The 23,170-nt window shown below is 42.1% G+C and overlaps 1 protein-coding gene across 1 annotated transcript in view; it reads right to left on the bottom strand.

Annotated features, from left to right (window-relative positions):
• Positions 1-23,170, bottom strand: part of AGBL1 (AGBL carboxypeptidase 1) — a 376,387-nt gene that overhangs the window by 288,230 nt on the left and 64,987 nt on the right. Inside the window, exons 4-8 of the mRNA XM_070763167.1 lie at positions 9,135-9,343; positions 4,960-5,119; positions 2,786-2,859; positions 2,163-2,279; positions 1,492-2,063 (exon numbers count right to left, since the gene is read on the bottom strand). Coding sequence (XP_070619268.1) covers positions 1,492-2,063; positions 2,163-2,279; positions 2,786-2,859; positions 4,960-5,119; positions 9,135-9,343 — 1,132 coding nt within the window. The remainder of the gene's footprint in view (positions 1-1,491; positions 2,064-2,162; positions 2,280-2,785; positions 2,860-4,959; positions 5,120-9,134; positions 9,344-23,170) is intronic.

Here is a 23,170-nt window from a genome sequence, read left to right as displayed (position 1 = left end):
GTTTGGAATTCATTTGCTAAGCATATCTCTTTATATATTAATAAACAAATATTTGTATTTATATATATATTTATTTATCCCCTTAGTAAGACCACACATAGACTATTGCATCCAGTTTTGGTCACCACAATATTAAAAAGATGTTGAGATTCTAGAAAAACTGCAGAGGAGAGCAACTAGCATGATTAGGAGAATAGAGATTAAAACATATGGAAGAACAGTTGCATGAACTGGGCATGGGTAGTCTGATGAAGATAAGGACCAGGAAAGAAATGATAGCAATGTTCCAATATTTGAGGGGCTGCCACAGAGAGGAAGGGGGTCAAGCTATTTTCCAAAGCACCTGAAGGCCAGATAAGGAATAATGGGTAGAAACTGATCAAGGAGAGATTCATTTTAGAAATAAGGAGGATCTTTCTGGCAGGGAAAACAATCAACCTATGGAACAGCTTGCCTTCAGAAGTTGTGGGAGCTTCATCACACAAGACTTTCAAGAAGAGATTGGGCTGCCATCTGTCAGAAATGGTGTAGGGTCTCCTGCTTGAGTAGGTGGTTGGACTAGATGATCTACAAGGTCCCTTCCAACTCTATTAATCTGTTAATCTTTCTTTTACTCTAGTACTGTAAAGTAGGGATCTCCAAACCTGGCAACTTGAAAACTTATGGACTTCCACTCCCAGAATTCCCCAGCAAGCAAGAGGAATTCTGGAAGTGGAAGTCTACAAGTCTTAAAGTTGCCAGGTTTGGAGACTCTTGCTATAAAACATGGGGAGCAATGTTGCAGCATTTGCCTGAACACTTCAATCCATCCCCCCAATTTAGATTTTCCCCACTTGTCACAAACAGCCTGCTGATTGGGTTGTGAGGAGATGTCTTCCCCAGAGATATCATAGTGATTTCTGCTTTTCCCATGGCGCCAACCACACTTCCTTTGGCAGACGCTGCCTCAATATATAATTAGTGAAAATGTTGCTCGATACTTCCCCCACTGACCCCTTGCTATCTTGCTATCTCTATATCAGTGATGGTGAACCTATGGCACGGGTGCCACAGGTGGCATGCAGGGTCGTTTCTGCTGGCAGGCAAGCTCTTGCCCCAGCTCAGCTCCAACATGCATGTGTGTGCCAGCCAGCTGATTTGTGGCTCACACAGAGGCACTGGAAGAGCGTTTTTGGCTTCCAGAGAGCCTCCCAGCAGAAATGGGGAGGGTGTTTTTACTCTCCCCAGCTCCAGGGAAGCTTTTGGAGCCTGGAGAGGGCGAAACACGAGCCTACTGGACCCACCAGAAGTTGGGAAACAGGCTGTTTCCAGCCTCCAGAAGGGTGGGGGAAGCTGTTTTTGCCCTCCCCGGGCATTGAATTATGGGTGTGGGCACTCACCCATGCACAATAGTGTGCATGCATGCTTTTTCGGCACCCAAGAAAAAAAAGGTTCACCATCACTGCTCTATATTTTTAGTACCATGTTAGAAGAAAAGGGAGAGTAACTTACTTTTGGATGCTGCATCTCCTTTGCTGTAAAGGCTGGCTGTAAGGAGGCGGTTGATGACCCCAGAGATCTGGGAATGCCAATACCCTGTAGTCTGGAATGGAGCGGGTGCAGTTAGCCCTCGCCATAAATAACCTAGGTTTGTGGAAAGGGATGTTCCCAGGATGCCTCTCCAAGAGCTTTGTGATCAATTCGGAAGCTTCGATTCCCTCCTGGCAGCCAGATGCACACGGGTTCATTTGCAACTGGGACCTCTGCCTGTTGTGTAATCTTTCTTGGGCTCTGTGACCCTTACTGGAGATGGTACCGTTTATGAAAGAAATCGCCGAAGGTTCTGATTCACCCAGAGTTATTTTTGCAGGTTCTTGAGGTTTCTGCTTTTTTTCTTCTCTGTGTACTGGCCTCTCTAAAGTCCTCTGGATCTGCTTTTCTTCTTCTATACTTTGGTCCCCTTCTCTACCTTTGCAGTGGCACTTCAGGGAGGTAGCACATGGAATGATGCGGAGGCAGGAACTGCTCAGGGTCCCAAGGATGTCCACAGAATTCAGTTCATCGTTAGGCTCCAATTCATTTTCCTTGAAATTGGAGAAAAACAGACAACCAACCCTTACAGACTATTACATACAGCAGCTTTCTGGATGGATTGGAAAGTCAAAACCCAAGAAGGATCTCACCTGAATGTTATACTGAAGTTCAGGACACATGACCATATACTGATTCAGTTCAGATTCAGGTCGGTCGAGCTCTGGCCTTGATAGGAGCTTGTTAATATCCTTCTCTAAATCATCATCCTTTCAAAATAAGAATAAAAAGTAGGGAAGAAACCTTCTCCTTGGATTCATCTTCACCTACAGTCTTTACAACATGTTAGCACATCACTTTTTAACAGAGCCAGCCTATTGCCCCCACAATCCGGGTCCTCGTTTTACCCACCCCGGAAGGGTAGAAGGCTGAGTCAACCTTGAGCGGGTGATGAGATTTGAACCACAGACCTACAGATCTAGCAGTCAGCTTTAGTGGCCTGCAGTACTGCACTCTACCCACTGAGCCACCTCGGCTCAATTAATATAGTGGTTATTATAATGTTCCTTCAGACTCTGGCCTGGTCTGAATCTTGCTTAGCAAGGCAGTTTTACGGCTGATTGGGGCTTTGAATTTCATAAAATATCTGGCAGAAAGGACCAAAACAAAAATCCCTGCCGATATCCTTCTCCTATTTCTCATCTATTAAAAACATAATGAATTAAGGCTTGGCTACCAAAAGCATGGCAGCTTGCTACAAAACATGGTTACTTACTTCCTCCTTATTTTCAATGTCTTCACTATCACAATCTTTCTCAATCTCTTCCTCAGTGTCTTGATCAAAATAATCTGCAAAGAAAAGACAACTAAGGCAAGAGTCAACAATCGAACCGTCCAAAGCGGTGAGCTCTTTCTCACATGGGTGACTCAGGCACCGATAGTGTTCTGTCTGGGTCACTCCAGAAGCCAAGACCAACCCAAAAAGAGAAGCCAGACACACTGGTAAAAGGCAAAGGCAGTTTTATAAAAGTCAAGAAAAACACAGGTAACAGAAAATGTCCTTACAAACAGGAAAATGCTGTATCTTCAGATATATTTCACGAAGGCCAAAAGTCCATGCAGCAATACAGAATTCTTGCTGCCAAGCCAAGGCTGTAGATAGCAGACCTATACCTCCCACGGATCTTCCAAAGCTGCTGGGCCACAAGCCAGGAACAGAGACGCCGAGAAACAAGACAGGATAACGCCACGCCAAGCTGATAACATTCCACATGGCTTAAAGGGCTGGCCTGCCTTTTAAACCCTGCTGATGAGTACCACACCCAAACCCAGCTGTTTCTACTTCAATGGTGAAAATATCTCTTTAACTGCTCCTTTCGTTGCTCTGAACGTCGCTGTCTCGTGTCAATGACAGCTTGTGCGTCATCACCTAATGACTCCAAGCTACTGGCTGGGGAGAGCCCCCCCCCCCCCCCGGGGCTCTCATGCTGTTCTCCTTCATCCCATTCCTGATTTTCCTCTCCCCCGTCCGACTGTTCAGCCCCCTCCTCTGCGCTGTCATCCTCCTCCGGGCATGGAGCCAGCAGAGACACAGCCGGTCCCTGAGCAGCCTCAGGCTGAATCACAACAGATAGCATCCACGACACAAAAATAAGTCTCATCAAAGGAGAAACAATACAGCTTTGCATTTGTAGCAGAATGGGAAGCAATATGCAAAACAAGACATTTTAACCAAAATCACAAGCAGACACTTGAGGGTAATTTGCATGCATCTTAAATAGAATTTGTTGTCTGCTCCACTATTTTTAAAAATCTTTTATTCAGATGACATAATTGCAGGAATTTATTAGTGATCCTGAATGTTTTTGTCTTGATGGTTTATGGCTTTGGGACGTCCACCATCCTGTCAAACTATGACAAGAGATGTTCTACACATCATACTGTATGAGTTTCCTAAATCTCCCCCTCTTTCCAATAGCAATACTGGTCATGAGGGAAAACCCATCTCTCAAGACAATACTATCGTCAAATTGATAAAACCCTTACAAAATAACATGCAAGTTTCTGCAGCTCCAAAAATGATTTAATTACTTCATTCTTTCTTCCCTTCTTGGTTGGAATTTTAATTTTCCCTGCTATCTCCATCCACATCCCGCTTCTTCATCAACAAGCATCTTTATCGTCTTAAGTGTTTAGAGGACAATATTTGTAGCTCAGGGTGGAAATGAGGGGTGTCCTGAGCTTGCTTGTTTTCTTGAAGATGTTTCTTTACCCAAAATCATCAGTGCACTGATGATGTTATCTAGCTTGGCAATGAAACGCCTACAAGGAAACAACCAAATGCAGAGACCATTTATTGGCCTTGTTTGGCTTATTCTTCTTACTGAAGATATTTTGCCTCTGGTGGAGATTCAACCTTCTTAAACATCTACATTATCCTTTTGTATTATTATTTTGAATTATTTTTTATACATACACAAACATTATAATGACAAACAAAACAAAGAAAAAAACATAAAACATAAATTTGGGAAATTTGCATTCCCTACTCATTTAGAATTTTCAAGCGGAGAATTTTCCATTTTTTCCTTATTTTTTTTGTTAACGTACTGCTTTGCATTTTTACATTTTTTGATATTTATATTTGAATTTTATTTATTAATTTCTTAGATGATCTTTCTATGTAATTTCTTTTCTTCTTTCTTTCCTCTAGCCAATTATAAAAAAATTCCCATATCTTATAACATTCCGAGTCTTCTTTCCCTTCTAGCTTTTTTGACAGCCTATCCATCTCTGCACAATCCATCACCTAAATGTGCTTCTATCTTTTTATGGTGCGTGGGTTCACGTTTCACACTACAAAGCAGATCAGCCTTCATAATCTGAATATTTGAGACAGAGAGAATCCGATCTTTTCCCTTTTCTTGTCGGGACTTTGAAACAATTTACCTTCAGGTCTGGGAAGTGAAGATTCTGTTTTCCCAGGAATGGGGAAAGAATAGAAACTGTTAATTGCAGCTGAAGGAAAGGGCATCTTTGGATAGGTTTTCCGTAGGATCTGAGTCACTGTATTGACAATAGGGTCCAGATTCTTGCTGAAAAGGCTGCCCTAAACATAAACAAGAAATGAACATTTAAATTATCATTTTCTCCCTGGTTCAGTCATAGCTCCATCGATGAGGAATGCAAGGGGCCTATTCTATGAAATTAATTATAATAAATGTGATTATTTCCCATTTGTTTAATAACTACATTTTCTCCTATTAAATTAATAGTTGCAACGAGAAACTAAAACATATGAGGAAAGGTTGCAGGAACTGAGCATGGATAGTCTAGCAAAGAGGAGGTCCAGGGAGGACATGATAGCAGTCTTCAAATACTTGAGGGGCTGCCACAGAGAGGAGGGGGTCACATTGTTTTCCAAAGCAACAGAGGGCCAGACAAGGAGCAACAGATGGAAGCTGACCAAGGAGAGATTCAACCTGGAAATAAGGAAGAACTTTCTGAGGGTGAGAGCGATCAACCAGTGGAATGGCTTGCCTGCAGAGTGGTTAATGCTCCAACACTAGGGACTTTCAAAAAAAAAGACTGGAGTACTATTGGACTGGTGTGGTGTAGGGTCTCCTGCACCAGCAGTTGTTTGGACTAGATGACCTGCAAGGTCCCTTCCAACTTTAATAATAAATAAAAACTTGGTGGCCATTGTTAGAAAGGATCTGAAGACCATATGCACAGTTTCAAGGAGCACAAGCAACAAAAATTGTTCTACTGGTTTCTTTGTTGATAAATAGATGTTTAGGGCTACGATGTATTCCCTTTGCCTTTATTCCAGAGGGGATTGACAGCTTTTCCACTCAAAACAAATGGGGTGGAAAAAACCAATCACTTTCTTATATAGATGATCATCATACAGCTTAGTAAGAAAGATATATGATGGCTGGGACGTTCTCTTTTCTCCTCTCTGGAGACCACAATGTGTGAGCTAGCAGCCAAATTTCCGACATTATAAAATGCTACACTTTTAAAATGGTAAATAAGTAAATAAGTAAGTAAGCAAGCAAGCAAGCAAGCAAGCAAACAAACGAACAAACAAATAAATAAATACATGTTCTGATGATAGAGGTCATTTGGCTCTTGGAATAAAAAAATATTTTAATTTTTTTGGAAGTGCCAAGCACATTGTAACTATCATTTCAGGGTCCCCTTCATGCAGTTTTAGAGTTTGGAATTAACTCAGCTTGTTTGTGAAATGGAACCAATATAATAAAGATGCAATTTGCTAGCGTGACCAACTAAGGTTGTGCCTATTGCTTTATCCCTCGATCCAAAGTAGCCCAAGATGCAAAATCTGTAACAGGATTAAATATTTTAAGATTAAGAAAAGCTCTGGGGTCAAATACATATTTACAAACCTTCCTCTATTTCTAAAGGTAGACGGAGAGAATTTTGTTTGCTCTGCATTTTTGAGTGAACAAATCTTACTCGTACTTCTCGGACAATAATGTGTTTCAGAACACTTACATTTTCTCACTTCTCTGAATTTGGTGATGCAGTGTGTCTATCTATTAAGGAAAGCTGCATAGGAGAATACAGAGGTTTGAGTACGTTGCGTACCAAACGGACATTTGATTTAAATAAAATCCAATACCGAAATAAATGTGAAATTCACACTTCAAGAAAATGCTTACAGATGCAGAACTGAGATAGAAAAGATTGAATGAATTATTTATCCATATTTCTAAGAGGAAATGTTACATGATTCGGGGAATGTTCTTTTAACTTCTCCCTTAAAACTGGATTATTTAATAAAGAAAATAAGGATCAGCCTGCAAGACATTGCTGTCTACAAGTTATTTTTTCTACACAAGTTATACTTTATGTAAATTTACATCCACAATTTCCAAAAAGATAAAGGGTGTTGGGAATAAATTAAAGTGTTTATACTTTATACATGACAGATCTCTCTTTCAAGGACTTTTGAACTTTTGGCTTGAGGGTGATTTCTCAAGACTAAGACTACCTAATCCAAGTTACAATGAAGGTAAAAAAAACACCACTAAAACCCTGTAAGGACAAGAGATCATAAATTTAAACATCAATATTTCATCCTTGGCTATGAGTTTCTTTTGATCACAGTCCAAATTTGGAATTTCTACTTAAATGAAAATAAATATGCAAAATTATTACACAATAATTACACTACATTTATCATAGGGTACGTCTGTTTTTAAATGATGCATTTCATCCTTGGGACAATTTATAAGTGGCCATTATAGACCAAGTCTAAAGAAGACAAATGGTATGGAATGCCTTGGCAACTACAAAGTCCTAGCTCGCTAAAGACACATCATGTGTCCTGGAATATTGACTGAATATATATAATAGATCAATTTATCATTAAGGCAGAGAACTTTAACCATAGCCTGTAAGTCACTTGTTTTAATTTCAGTTAGGTAATGCGTCTAACTTTCAAACTGAACCTAATTTTGGGTTCTGCTACCTGTTATTGACCTGTCAGGGAAATCTCTTGAAGCAACCATTAGCCAATAGCAGACAATATTGGTAGCTCAGAGTTGGAATGAGCGGATCAACGGGTTCCAAGAATCCTCCGTTAACCCCAAAAATTCAAGTAAGATTGAAAGATCCTTGTTTTTCTTACAGATGTTTCATTACCCTAACTAGTTAACATAATCAGCCCCCACCCTCCTCACCTTTCATAAGCTCCTTAAAACCCACCTCTGTCATCAGGCATGGGGGAATTGAGATATTCCTTTCCCCCTAGTCCTATACAATTTATGCATGGTATGTTTGTTTGTGTGTATGTTTGTTTTTAATAAGGGTTTTTTAATTATTTTAAATATTAGATTTGTCATATGCTGTTTTATTATTGTTGTTAGCTGCCCCGAGTCTACGGAGAGGGGTGGCATACAAATCTAATAAATGAATGAATGAATGAATAAATAAATAAATAAATGTTACCTTGTACTCTGAGCTACAAATATTCTCTTTTATTGGTCAAGCAAGATTCTCTACTTTTCCACTCCTTTCACACTCTATGAACATATAGAGAGGAGGATTAACTGGGGTCATTAACGGGAAAGAGGGCAATTTGCTTACTCCCCATACTACATGGCTTTAACCTAACAGGAAAAAAATAGTGTCTCAATATGTTAAGGTGAAAATAAACTCAGGGCAAGCAGGAGACAAGCTCAAGAAGAGCTGCAGTGGCGCAGTGCTTACAATGCAGTACTACAGGCTACTTCTGCTGACTGCTGGCTGCCTGCAATTTGGCAGTTCGAATCTCACCAGGCTCAAGGTTGACTCAGCCTTCCATCCTTATGAATTGGGTGAAATGAGGACCCAGATTGTTGGAGGCAAGATGCTGACTCGGTAAACCACTTAGAGAGGGCTGTAAAGCACTGTGAAACGGTATATAAGTCTAAGTGCTATTGCTACCGCAAAGGCAACCAGGATATATAATTTTTGGAGTAGAAGAAGTGGGTCTTCTACCACAATCATCTGGTATAATTGGCAGGTGTTAGGACTCTGACCATAAAGGTTGGGTTGGCAATATATATAAACCAACAATATGTGTTATAACTGGCTGTCTATTTAGCTGAGGTGTTTGTGGCAGACTACCACAAGAGGGAGCTAGAGTTCGTAGCTTATTTCTCTGAGTTACCCTCTCTGTGTCTCTTTGTCTGGCTACTCAATGGCTACTCACTGTTAGGTTTGCTCTGCAATTCTTTGCATGCACTGTATTGTAGTTATGTACTACAATTAAAATGTGCTTAGGCTTGATATCTTTGCTGATTATGACAAAGACAACTGGTAAGAAAGACTATGTACTTGTAATATTTGGATTGTTATTATGTGTATGACTTTAGACTGTTTATAGGAATATGTTATTTCTCTAAGTAAATTTTAATTCAAGTTAGTGTAACTGCATGTGGCTGAGCAATTATTCACAACTAATCTCAATCTAAATGTTTCTCTGTGTGCACAACCTTGGTAAACCAGGATTACTCTGCTCATACATTAAAAGCAGGCCATAGCTCAACTATCTCTAAGGCTGAGCTAAACTCGGGATGTTACACAAACATGGTCACTGAACATTTGCTTACCTGAGTTGTTCTGAAAAGCATCTCCATGCCATGAGCAAAAAGGAAACTTTCTCTCCCAGAGCGGACATTGGTGACATGCTTGAGGCAAAGCAAAAGACCCCTCCGGATTAAAATGTAGTTATTTGAAGTGTCTTGATGGTGCCAGTCTTGATACAACCGGAGCAACCGACAAACATAACCTCTGCGTACAGCTTGGCGACTATTGGACTCTGCAAGCAAAGAGCAAATCGACTGAGCACCTACAGGAAATGTGTACAGGTGGATAGGGTTCAATTATTAGACATTGTAATGAGTGGGGAAATTTTGGTTCATTGAAAAGATGAAAGAGAAGTTAGCTGACTTATCCACCCAGAAACTACAGAAGCTTGAGAAAAATCAAATGCCAAGGAACCATTCAGGAAGTTTGGTTTTCTGTCGTAGGTGAACTTCTAAAACAGGCTAGAGTAACTTGCGTCTTGCCTCTTTTCTTTTCCTTTGGGAAGTCATGTTTCTCTTCCATAGCTGGCTGAATGTGGATGACAAGTTTGAACTATGAAATGATTTGAGCCATGGTGGCACAGTGGTTAGAGTGCAATACCGCAGGCTATTTCTGCTGACTGCCTGCAATTTGACAGTTCAAATCTCACCAGGCTCAAGGTTGACTCAGCCTTTCATTCATTCATTCATTCATTCATTCATTCATTCATTCATTCATTCATTCATTTATTGGATTTGTATGCCGCCCCTCTCCCCTCTTTTACAGTGATAAAAACAGCATGTAGCAATCCAATACTAAAACAACTAAAAATCCTTATTATAAAACCAGACATACATACAGACATACCATGCATAAATTGTAGAAGTCTAGGGGGAAATAATATCTCAGTTCCCCCATGCCTGACGGCAGAAGTGGGTTTTAAGGAGCTTACAAAAGGCGAGGAGGGTGGGGGCAATTCTGATCTCTGGGGGGAGTTGGTTCCAGAGGGCCGGGGCCACCACAGAGAAGGCTCTTCCCCTGGGTCCCACCAATCGACATTGTTTAGTTGATGGGACTGGGAGAAGGCCCACTCTGTGGGACCTAATCAGTCGCTGGGATTTGTGCGGCAGAAGGCGGTCCCAGAGATAATCTGGTCCAGTGCCATGAAGGGCTTTATATGTCTTAACCAACAATTTGAATTGTGACTGGAAACTGATCGGCAACCAATGCAGACTGCGGAATGTTGGTGTAACATGGGCGTATTTAGGGAAGCCCATGATTGCTCTCGCAGCTGCATTCTGCATGATCCTTCCGAGATGGGTAAAATGAAGACCCAAATTGTTGGGGGCAATAGGCTGACTCTGTAAACCGCTTAGAGAGGGCTGTAAAGTGATATATAAATCTAAGCGCTATTGCTAATACAGAATAGATTGTGTTGTATTTGATGGGCCAGAATCAGTGTGAGAGCTTTTGTACTAAGTGGGCATAGTGATATGTGGGGATGAAACAGAGCATAACCTGAATCTGGATAGTGGGTGAGGCAAGAGACTCAGAAGAGACCTTCCCTAATTTCCTGGGAGGAAATTTGTACTTTCAGGCTTGCAGTATTCTGTTCATTTTCCAAGAGTCCGAAAGATCCTGATCAATGACAGGCAGTGGCAGCCTGGGAGTGGAACTCAAAGACAAATTAAACCCTCTTTGCTTTGCAAATACTTTGAATGTTATTGTGAGCTGCCTGGGGTTGAATTTTATAATGGAAGACCATACAAATCAAATCAAAAAAGGAAGGAAGGAAGAAAGGAAGGGAGGGAGGGAGGGAGGAAAAAAGAAAGAAAATTTGTATGAAAGTCATCAAGGCTGTAAGACTACACATAAGCTTATAAATTGGGTAATGAGAGAAAAAAATGGTCAAAATGGCCTACATTTAGCAGTAGCAAAAGCACCAGAATGTGTTTGTCCTTTTGACAAAAGCAAGGTGGGTTTGGCTAAACCTATCTTCATAAAATCACCTGCTGAAATTCTGCAGTTCATAAGTTCACCAGCTGCTTGACAACATACCAGAGAGCTCAGCTAGGCCTGAAACAAAGACAGCTGCATTACAGAAACATCCTGACCTTATAAGGATTCCCTTTTTGTTGTTATTATTGTTAAAGGTCAAACTCATCAAAAGCTGTCAGAAAACGAGTAATCAAAGAGACTAGTGAGCGCACGCATCCAAATAGCAATCAGAGCAGCCATTCAGTCTGGTATATGTGCCCTCTACTTTCCTAGTCTCCAGCTCCAAATGACAGTATCAGACCAACCCACAATTGCCAGCAAAACCCTTGTGTACCAATGGTACAAGTTGTATGCAAACTCCATTGACCAAACCTTGGTTTGCTTCAAACCGTTGGAAGAAATATCCATCTGGGTTTAATTCCAAATGGGGAAAAAGACACTGGAAACATGGAGATTGCTTGGAAAGATGTTTTTGAAGTAGACCCAGAGACAGAGTTTTGAGCAATCGGTACTTTTATTCAGCTCAGAGAACAAGTGACAGCTCAGCGAGGTAAAGTGACAATTCAGCGAGTACCGACTGACTCTGGCTGGAGAAACCGCTCCTTTTATATATTTGCGGTTCCCGCCAAAGCCAGAGCTGGCCGCGTCTGAGCCAATCAGGAGCGACTTCCTGCTTGGGCTCAGACAGCGCTGAAAGAGGAACAAACTATTTACAGAGTTACAAGGTAGCCATTACAGGATACAACACCCCTCCCCTCATAGTTGGACACATCCATCAAGAAAGCCATGTGACAAAGTCGTCCAATCGGTGGGGCCTCTGAGGAGCTCGCGCTGACCTGCGCAGTTCAATTTCTCCTTCGCCACCGACTGTGGAGGATGGCTCGCCGCTGTTCTCCCGGTGTTGCGGACTTGGCCTGGCGGGCCCAACGAAGGCTTCGGAGGACGAGGATGGTTCGGCGTCGCTGGATGGTTCCCCCTGGCCCAATAAGTCTTTTTGCGTGTCTCTTATTTCGGGCAATGTACTAAAGTCTGTTGAAGGGGGAGAGTCCATGTCAGCGGTTTGTGGCAATTGATTTTCTGTTCGCTTCCGGATGTGGTCTATGTGTCGTTTCCACAAACGACCATCCTCTAGTTTAACAACATAGGTCTTAGGTGCATTTTGCTTAACAATAATTCCCTTCATCCAGTTTACATTTCCATCAAAACTTTTTACATATACATTTTGTCCCAAATACATTTCTCTTTCAGGTTTTGTACACATTTGGTTATTATTAACACAGAACCTTGGGTTTAACCTGTCTAGTGGTGACCTCAACTTCCTTCCCATCAATAACTCTGCAGGGCTTACATGTGTGTGCGAGTTAGGGGTAATGTGTTGGGTGAGTAAGAATTGGTCCAAGTTCTGTTGCACATCCCCAGGGCCTGATCTGCGCAATGCCTCCTTTGCCACCCGTACGTAACGTTCTGCCAATCCGTTAGCCCAGGGCGAATAAGGCGAGATGAGGGCATGCCTGACCCCTAGGCCATCTAGGAACAATTCGAATTGCCTGGCTGTTAGCTGTGGCCCATTGTCAGACACTAAGAGATCTGGGCAACCATGGGATGCAAACAGTCTGCTCAATACCTTGATAGTGGCACTTGTGGTTATGTTGTTCATTGCTATTATTTCCAACCATTTGGAGAAAGCATCAACCACTATTAAAAAATACTGAGACCCCACTGGGCCAGCAAAATCAATGTGGATTCTAGACCAAGGACCAGCAGGCTGTTCCCACTCAGCCGGAGTTGTTTTGGGGGGACTGGGTCGTGACTCTTGGCACGGATCACACTTTGAAACCCAATTTTCAATATCAGCATCCAGCCCTGGCCACCATAAATGCCCCCTTGCCAGGCTCTTCATCCTGACAATCCCAGGATGACCCACATGTAACATTTTGAGTACCTTTCCCCTTAGGCTTTTGGGAATGATCACTCTATCCCCCCACAGTAAACAACCTTTTACATACGATAATTCAAGTCTTTTGTTTTTAAAATCACACAATTCAGGTTTCACAACATCATTTTGCCATCCCTTTAGAACACAGTTCACCACTTGTTTAAGGATTTGATCTTGCTGCGTGTGTGCAGCTACCTCTTTTGCTGTGGTTAGTGGGTTTTCCTCGAGTTCTATCATTAACACATCTGTGGAAGGAACAGGGTCTTCCACTAAGTCTGCTATGGGGCATCTGCTTAGGCCGTCTGCATGATTGATTTCCTTCCCCCCCTTGTGGGTGAGCTCATACTGATACCCTGAGAGGAAAAGAGCCCATCTGATTAGTCTTGGAGACATGAAAGGTGGAGTGGGCTTGTTGGGGGCTAGCAGGCCTAGTAAGGGTTTGTGGTCAGTGACTAGCTCAAAGCTTCTTCCAAAAATGTAATTGTGAAACTTCTTTACCCCTGCCACTAATGCTAGAGCCTCCTTGTCTAACTGGCTATAATTCCTTTCTGTGCTGGTCATGGTTCTAGAAAAAAATGCTATTGGGGCCTCTGTCTTATTAGGTAGAACGTGAGCTAGGACTCCTCCTATGCCGTACGGCGAAGCGTCGCACGTGAGCCTAATGGGTAGTGAAGCACTATATTGGACTACTACACTTTTAGAGGTTAATAAATTTTTAATTTGAGAAAAAGCTTCACGTTCAGTTTTCCCCCATGTCCAGCGGGCTTCCTTCTGGAGTAAACGATGGAGAGGCTCTGCTACTGTTGCCTTCTGCTTTAAAAAAATGGAGTAAAAATTAAGGAGGCCCAAAAATGCCTGCAACTCATTCTTATCTCGTGGCTCTGGGGCTTCTCTAATTGCTCTCAGCTTCTCTGTTGTGGGGTGGATACCTTCCTTATCTATTTTATATCCTAGGAATTCTATACTGTTGGTTCCCCAGACACATTTATCAGGCTTGATTCTTAAACCTTTGTCCTGTAACCTCTTAAGTACTTCCCTTATTCTTTTGTTTACTTGTTCCTGGTTTTCCCCTGCAATTAAGATGTCATCAAAGTATGGAATGGCCCCATTTACCCCTGACAATAGGCGTTCCATAATGCTCTGGAATATTCCTGGGGCTATGCTTACCCCAAACTGTAACCTCGTGCATTTGAAAGCCCCCCTGTGCGTTACAATTGTTTGAGCGTTTGCTGTTTGTTCATCGACCGGAAGTTGCTGGTAAGCCTGCGCCAGGTCGATCTTTGCGAACCTTTTCCCCTCCCCCAGGGAGTGTAGCAGTTGTTGCACAACCGGGATGGGGTAGGGGTGGTGTTGGAGTGCCTTGTTTAGGGTCGATTTGTAATCAGCGCAAACTCTTAACGAGCCATCTGGCTTCAGAGGGGTAACTATGGGAGTTTCCCATGGCCCCTGCTCCACAGGGACCAAAATACCTTGGCTAATGAGTTTGTCCAGCTGTATGTCTAGTTTGGGGAGGAGCGGCAGGGGGACCCTGCGAGGTTTTAGTCTGATCGGTGGGACCTTGGGGTCAATAGAGAAAGATATAGGGGGCCCCTTATACAATCCCAGTGTGGGGCTGAACACCTCAGGGAACTCTTTCACAAAGTTAGGCATATCATAACAGTTTACATTACACACACCCGAAATCTCGATCCCCAGTGGTTCCATCCATGCTAAACCCAGAAGAGAGTGTTTGGCCCCTGTTACAATAAGCATGGGAAGGGTACATTTAACATTCTTGAATGCGATAGGTACATTTGCTGTTCCCAGGACCGAGATTACTCCCCCCTGAAAGTCTCTAATCACCAAAGAGGTTTGATTTAGGTCAGCCTTAGATACATTAGGCATATACAGTTTAAATTTTTCCCAGGGCATGATGGTATATCTAGAGCCCGTGTCCAGCTCCATTGAGCAAGGTTGGTTATTGAGTAACAGTGATATAACAATTTTAGCCCCTTTTTTGGTTGCCGTGTTATTCACGGAAAATTGAGAGTTACCTCTATAGTAGTCGCGGTTAGCGGTTGAGTAGTTCCTTTGACCCGCGTTGCGGAATGGTCTCCTTTCTCGCGCTTGGGGGGTCTGGTTTTGAGGTCGCTGGTATTGCGGTGTGGCAAATGTTTCCTCTGGCGCTGTTGCTCTGCATGCGATGGCGATGTGGCCTCTCCGGTTGCAACGGCGGCATGTAGCGTCTCGGAAGGGGCATCGATGGCGCTGGTGATTTCCCCGGCAGCCCGCGCAGGGGGCTGGGTGAGTAGCTCTCAGGTGTCTCGGCTGGTCTTGCACCAGGAGGCAGTTGTCTCCGCTGGGAATTTGTTGGCTGTTGTCTGTTTCCACGGCGCTGGGAGACGCGGAGTCGATTTTTGCAATGAGTTCTCGCCTTCCGTGCTCTTTCAATTCTCTCGCCGCTGCGTCGGCTGCTTCTGCGGTTTGCACCAGTTTAATCACGGTTTGTAGGCTCGGCTCTTCTTCGGTGAGGAGTTTATTTCTCACCGTGCTGTTTTTCATGCCGAAAACCAAGGCGTCGGTGAGGCGAGCTTCCGGGTCTTTAAACTTGCATTGGGCAAGTACCGTTCGAAGCCGCGTTGTAAACTGGCTGATCGACTCGGTTTCCCTCTGAGCCATCATGTGGAATTGATGCCGAAAAACCATGGCTGGTTTGGTCGGCTTGAAATGGCTCGCCAGTTTTTGTTGTAGGACGTCCCACGCTGTGGCTCTTGCTTGTTCCGGTTCGGTGAGAGTTTGGGCAAGTCTACGGATTTCTGCGCCGCAGTAGTTAAGGAAAATAGCCCGTTTGCGATCGGCTTCGGTGTCCTGCATTCCCGCCGCCTCGAGGAAGATCTCGAAGGTGGCCATGTACTCGTCCCATGTCGATTTCTCGGGATCGAAGAGTTCCGGAGCCTGGCCGATCTGGATTTTGTCCATGTTGCACGCGAAGTTTCTTCCGTCCGTTCGTCGCCAGTGAAGTAGACCCAGAGACAGAGTTTTGAGCAATCGGTACTTTTATTCAGCTCAGAGAACAAGTGACAGCTCAGCGAGGTAAAGTGACAATTCAGCGAGTACCGACTGACTCTGGCTGGAGAAACCGCTCCTTTTATATATTTGCGGTTCCCACCAAAGCCAGAGCCGGCCGCGTCTGAGCCAATCAGGAGCGACTTCCTGCTTGGGCTCAGACAGCGCTGAAAGAGGAACAAACTATTTACAGAGTTACAAGGTAGCCATTACAGGATACAACAGTTTTTTAATGATAGACAGGACCACATGGTTTGAGGTCCTGTGGGAAAAAGGGAAGAGATGCTGGGAGTGCTTTGGTTTTATGCCCTCTGTTGGGCCCCACCTTAGAGGTATAGCAGCATTTATACTTAGCATTTAGACTTATATACCTCTTCACAGAGGTTTACAGAGTAAGCCTCTTGCCCCCAACAATCTGGGTCCTCATTTTACCGACCTCAGAAGGATGGAAGGCTATGTCAACCTTGAGCCTACTGAGATTCGATCTGCCAAACTGCTGCCAGCCGGTGATCAGCAGAAGTAGCTTGCAGTACTGCACTCTAACCACTGCACCACTGAGGCTCAAGTTTCCTCTTCCTGTACAAGAAATGCATCCCATTGACTGTTAGACTCCCATGGGGTGGAGGTCTTTGCTAACATTGAAGGTTTGCTGGGTGATGTAATCTTCTCAGGTGCCATGTAGCAAGTGTCTCTTGCTAGATGGATCCGATTACATCCTGGCTTTTGTGTTGCAGATGAGCTGGCTCAGGTCTTAATGGCCCATAGACAAAGGTGGGCTGAGAAGGGGCTGAGTTCCTGCCTCCCTTTTAGGGGAAATATTCTGCCCTTTTAATATTTCTTAAAATATTTCATTTTTTCTAAGAGAGGGGTGGGTTACGGATAGGGTTTTGTGGCTCAAAGCTACTAATAGTCCTATCGAAGCTTCAGATTAATCAATAAAACAGGCTATCTGTAGTAGCAAGTTGAATTATGGAATTCTTGGTGCTCTCTTAACTTGGTTGTTTCCCAACAGACCTTTTATTACCCAACGTCATCCTAATTAATGAAATATCTACAAGCAAACAATTTTACTCTATCTCATGTATCTTACTTTCTTTACAAAACAGCACACAGGTTTGCTCTGATCAAAGCACGTACTTCCCAGTGGGGTTTCAGTGGGAATAGTCAGAAGGCAAAGTGCTTTATCACAAAACACAGAGCCAACCTGTAGAATTAGCTCCTGTGAACATTCATGATGGCTACTGACATTAAGAGAGATTAGATGAATGTCTGAAAACAGCTGTTAATTGTTTTTCACTACAAGGTCTCTACGTAGGTTAAATTCACATGTGTTGCTCATTCAATAAAGCCTGGATAAACCAAACAATGGTTTAAATATCCCAGTGATGGCGAACCTTTTTTGTTTGCATTATTATTATTATTATTATTATTATTATTATTATTATTATTATTTATTATTATTATTATTTATTAGATTTGTATGCCACCCCTCTCCGAAGACTCTGAAAGGGGGGAGCACAGGGGGTGGTCACGTACATGCGTGCAAACACCGATAATTCCATGCAGCCCCCTGCACATGTGGCCCCCCAGCACACAATGTCATGCCTGTTTTTTGTTCTCCCCAGGCTCCAGAGCCCTTCTATGAGCCTGGGGAGGGGAAAAATGGCCTCCCCGCCAAGAGGTCCTCCGGAGGCAAGAAATGGGCCATTTCCCAACTTCCAGAAGTTGGCAAATGGGCCATTTTCAGCCTCCAGAGGGCCTCCAGGAACTTGGGAAAGGTCGTTTTCACCCTCCCCAGGATCCTAGAAAGGCTCTGGAGCTTGGGGAGAGCAAAAAATGGGCCTTTCCCACCCCTTCTGGAGGCTGGAAGCAGGCTGTTTCCTGATTCTCAGTAGGCCCAGAAAGCCCCAAAATCAGCTGGCCGGCATGCGCACTGTGCCCACTGATATGGCTCTGCATGTCATTTATGACACACGTGCCACAGGTTCGCCATCACTGATATATCCTATCTCAGAAGTAATCATTCTGTTAATACCTATGCTGAAAAACAGAAGCAGAAATATGCCATTGAGCCTATGCCCAGAATGTGAATTTTTTAAAGACATCTGACTGGCCACTATGGAAATAGGGATATCAGCTTGGATCTATCATTCGATTAATGCAATAAGACTCTTCTTACATCCTTTGTAAAATGTCTATTTAGCTAGGATTTATATAGGAGGCAGCATTTGCAATAAAAGCAAAATATGAGACAGGTTAAAAACAGGAGATAATATAGTTTTGATCAAATATTGTCAATTGTTATTTAATTTGATGTTTTCAAAGTGACATTTCCCTTTTTCATACAGTTGTTATTTTGATGTGCTGAATCTCATCCTGTTGTTGTTTCCAGAAGAAAAACAAATACTGTAAAAGAGTGTCCACAAAAAATGTTATTGTTAAAGTTTTTGAGCTGATCCTGAATCAACTACTCAGCATGCGTGTATACTAGAATCGAAAAATTTAGCTAAGGAAGGATAAAAGGAAGCATGAACTACACATTTGAAGAACTGCATTACTGCTGTTTATATTCTAATAATCCAGTAAGAATAATAGAATACTTTTATAATATAGTGCTTTCTAACAAAACTATTTCAATACTACAATTAAACAAAGATATACTGATAGATTAATAGTGATTATTAGGAAGATTGTGAGGAAGGGTTGGTTCATACCATATTATCATTGCCATCATCATCATCATTACCACTAATCATTGAGATCTAATTAATTTTCATATTAGTCATGATTTAGAAATCCCAATGTCTAGAATCATACAATATGCTAAAACGGAACCAAACAGATCTCATCCCACCTTAGTCGCATTTTGCAAAATCTTTTTATCTCCATGAACTTTCATCACCATAAACTTTCCAAACTTTCTCCTGGGAATAATCATCAGCATTATATAATGCAACCTCTGTGTGATATGGGTTTTACTAATATTTTTGTAACTTTACTAATATTAATATATCATTCTGTAATCAACAGTCTACATTGCATCCCACCAAGAGGTTTTTCACATGACAATCCCTTTAAAAACCATTCAACATTTTGTCATGTTCAGCTTTTCTAGATTGTATGTTTTCTCCCTCAAAAAGATAATACTCAAAATGGGTGAACAGTGCAGTCAGGCGGTAGGGAAAGCAAGTAGGATGCTTGGCTGCATAGCTAGAGGTATAACAAGCAGGGAGAGGGAGATTATGATCCCGCTATATAGAATGCTGGTGAGACCACATTTGGAATACTGTGTTCAGTTCTGGAGACCTCACCTACAAAAAGATATTGACAAAATTGAACGGGTCCAAAGATGGGCTATAAGAATGGTGGAAGGTCTTAAGCATAAAACGTATCAGGAAAGACTTAATGAACTCAATCTGTATAGTCTGGAGGACAGAAGGAAAAGGGGGGAACATGATCGAAACATTTAAATATGTTAAAAAGGTTAAATAAGGTTCAGGAGGGAAGTGTTTTTAATAGGAAAGTGAACACAAGAACAAGGGGGCACAATCTGAAGTTAGTTGGGGGAAAGATCAAAAGCAACATGAGAAAATATTATTTTACTGAAAGAGTAGTAGATCCTTGGAACAACTTCCAGCAGACGTGGTAGATAAATCCACAGTAACTGAATTTAAACATGCCTGGGATAAACATAGATCCATCCTAAGATAAAATACAGAAAATAGTATAAGGGCAGATTAGATGGATCATGAGATCTTTTTCTGCCGTCAGACTTCTATGTTTCTATGTTTCTAATACAATTGGATTCCCCTGTCCACTTTTTTTTCCTGATGCCACCAACCAAAGCTCTCTGAGGTCAGCTTCTACATGTTAATTACTTTCCAAGTTGCATCAGTTTCTAATGCTGGGGAATGCTTCCTGGTTGACAGTGATAAATATGGCCAACAACAGATTAAAATAACTAGCTGATAAACAAATTACTCACTAAAAATAAATACTGGCTTACAACTCCTGGAAACCTGGAATAGTTGTGGTAAGAGCACCCCCGTGTGGAGCCAAAATAATACAGGTTATAAGGGGGAAAAAGATTTGGGGTGCGCAGAAGAAGAAAAACAAAGCAATAATATTTTAACTATCTCCTGATGAATTTTATTTATATCAATTCAATATTTTACACTAAGTTCTAGATTATATAACCTTCTGATCCCTGCTGTGAATGGCAGATTCCGTTACAAATTATAATATAAAACAAGCAAAACATAACTTATTGAAAGTGCGCAAACTCCACAAGGATATATTGCATGCTGTGGTTACAGAAGTGGAAATATCCTAGTGATGTCCTAGCCAAGCCAGATGTGTTTTTTTGCTTATTGAATTTGATAAGTAGGGAGATAGAATGGAAAATAAAAGTGAGATATTAGCTAAGGGATCAGGAGAATAACAATAACATGACTGGACTGGACTGGGCCACTTTACACCAGAAATGAAGATTCTCTTGTACAATTGCTTGATTTTTCTATCAAAAACTTCCAAAACAGAGAAAAATGCATGGATGGGTCCTACCTAGACTTTTCCTTATAGCACTCATATCTGAGGCACAAAGTCATGATAGGAGAAAGTTAATATAGGAAAATATATATATCACAGGTGACCCTTCAGTTGCTCTTTTAGAAATCCACAAAGTTGATAAGATGATGGTTCAGGTGATAGGATATAAACTAAGGTAGCTTTCTGAAGCATCTTTGCAAAATATGTAACAACAGAGTTGGAGGGAACCTTGGAGGTCTTCTAGCCCAACCCCCTGCTCAGGCAGGAAACTTTATACCATTTCAGACAAATTATTGTACAGTCTCTTCTTAAAAACCCTGTGTTGGAGCATTTACAACTTCCAGAGGCAAGTTGTTCCACTAATTAAATGTTCTCGCTGTTAGGAAATTTCTCCTTAGTTCTAAGTTGTTTCTTTCTTTAATTAGTTTCCATCCATTGCTTCTTGTCTGATGCTGCTTTGGAAAATACGTTGCCCCCCTCTTCTTTGTGGCAACCCCTGAGATATTGGAACACTGCTCTCATGTCTCCCCCTAGTGCAATGATGACAAACCTACGGTACGGGTGCCATATGTGGCACGCAGAGCCATATCTGCTGGCATGTGAGCTGTTGCCCTAGGTCAGCTCCAACGTGCATGTGTGGGCCAGCCAGCTGATTTTTGGCTCTTACAGAGGCTCTGGGAGGGCGTTTTTGGCTTCCAGAGAACCTCCAGGGCGATGGGGGAGAGCGTTTTTACCTTCCTTCGGCTGCAGGGAAGCCTTTGGAGCCTATGGAAGGCAAAACGCGAGCCTACTGAGCCCACTAGAAGTTGGGGGACAAGCTCTTTCTGGCTTCCAGAGGGCCTTCGGGGGTGCGGGAAGCTGTTTTTGCCCTCCCCAGGCATTGAATTATGGGTGTGAGCAGTCATGCGTGTGCAAGTGCACACACGCACGCTCTTTTGGCACCCGAGGGGGAAAAAAGGTTCGCCATCACTGCCCTAGTCCTTCACTTCATTAAACTAGACATACCCAGTTCCTGCAACCGTTCTCCATATGTTTTAGCCTCTTGAAAATGAGGCTAAATGAAAACTTCAGCACCACGGAGAGTGCCACACGTACTGGCCTTGAGATTCTGGACTTCACAGCCATGAATTGCAATTTATTTTATTTATTTATTTTGTCCAATACACAATAATACACAATGAAGGTTATAGAGGATATAGTAGAGAAGAAATACGAGATATAGGAGAGACTATAGGACAGGGGACGGAAGGCACTCTAGTGCGCTTACAATATTGGAAATCAAATCAAAGTCGAATCAAATCAAATCTTTATTATGGTCATAGACCAGAATGGGCAATACTGCAATTAATGTCAGAGAAAAAGCTACTTGACATAAATATATAAGAAACGGTGATGGTTCAGATCACAAATATTTCTAGTTCAGTATTTCGTTAGTACATGGCAGGCTAGCTGAATTCAGAAAGCTCACAACCAGAAAATAATGGCAATTGCTCTCTTTTATTCTGGTTCATTGAGATCTGTTAGATTCTGACTTTCACTCAAAAAGGTAATTTGCAGACATCGGTGGTACTAGCCATTAACAGCCAAACATTTATCCTACATCTCTGTAAAGTCATCAAAAGTGATGCCCATAGTGGAATAGGCTTACAAAACTGCTTTTTTACCATGCATATGTGTCTACATATAGACAACAAACGTAGATCAGAACAACTTAGACTAAGGGGCTTCAGAAATTCCATCATTTTTTGCCAGTTTATAAATCACTTTTTATGACCATGTAATCCCTTAATTTGGGGTAGAGTCATGGATGGATGGAGCTGAGCATTTACTGGCTGGATGATCTTCCTGACACCACATGGGGTTCACAGATTATTATTTTTTCCTTTGTTGCACCAGGAGAGAAATGCACTACGTAGGATTGATCTCTCCATTTTCCGAGTGGGAGGCAAATGTCTTCAGCACTAGGCCACTACACTGCTCTTTCTCCACCAGTAATAAAGATTTTAGGCTAAATCTGTTTGTGAGGATTTGGGGAACTGTCCAAAATTGCACCTGATTTGATTTTCCTTTTATAATAGCAATAGCACTTATGTACTGTTTCATAATGCTTTACAACACTCTCTGGGCATTTTACAATGTCAGCATATTGCCCACAACAATCTAGGTCTTCATAATAAACATGAAAGGAAGTTTCTCTAATGCCTTAAAAAGAATCAGATCTTCATGGATTTGAACCAGACGGTGACCTGGTTCTCCCACTGCTATGCTTTATTGATTGAACTATAATTTAACAGTCTGTTCAAGGGAAATGGAACAAGTTACATAATAAGGCTGTACAATATGTAAACCGAACTATTTTTTTACTGACTACTAGTAACTATCTAGAAAAGTCATTTTCCAATTTTGCTGCCCAGGAATCAATGCAATTCACATTAATGCATCTGCTTTATCACCCAGCTATGCTCTGTAAATCTTAAATTTCTTCACCGAGTTCACATTATCACATTTGTACTGATGCCCCCCTTGGCACATACTATTTGCTTGCTTCAGGTT

Source organism: Erythrolamprus reginae, chromosome 10 (assembly GCF_031021105.1).
Source record: "Erythrolamprus reginae isolate rEryReg1 chromosome 10, rEryReg1.hap1, whole genome shotgun sequence".
Classification (NCBI taxonomy): domain Eukaryota; kingdom Metazoa; phylum Chordata; class Lepidosauria; order Squamata; family Dipsadidae; genus Erythrolamprus; species Erythrolamprus reginae.
Note: the sequence above shows the minus strand (reverse complement) of the source record. Positions and strands in the feature narration are given on the sequence as shown.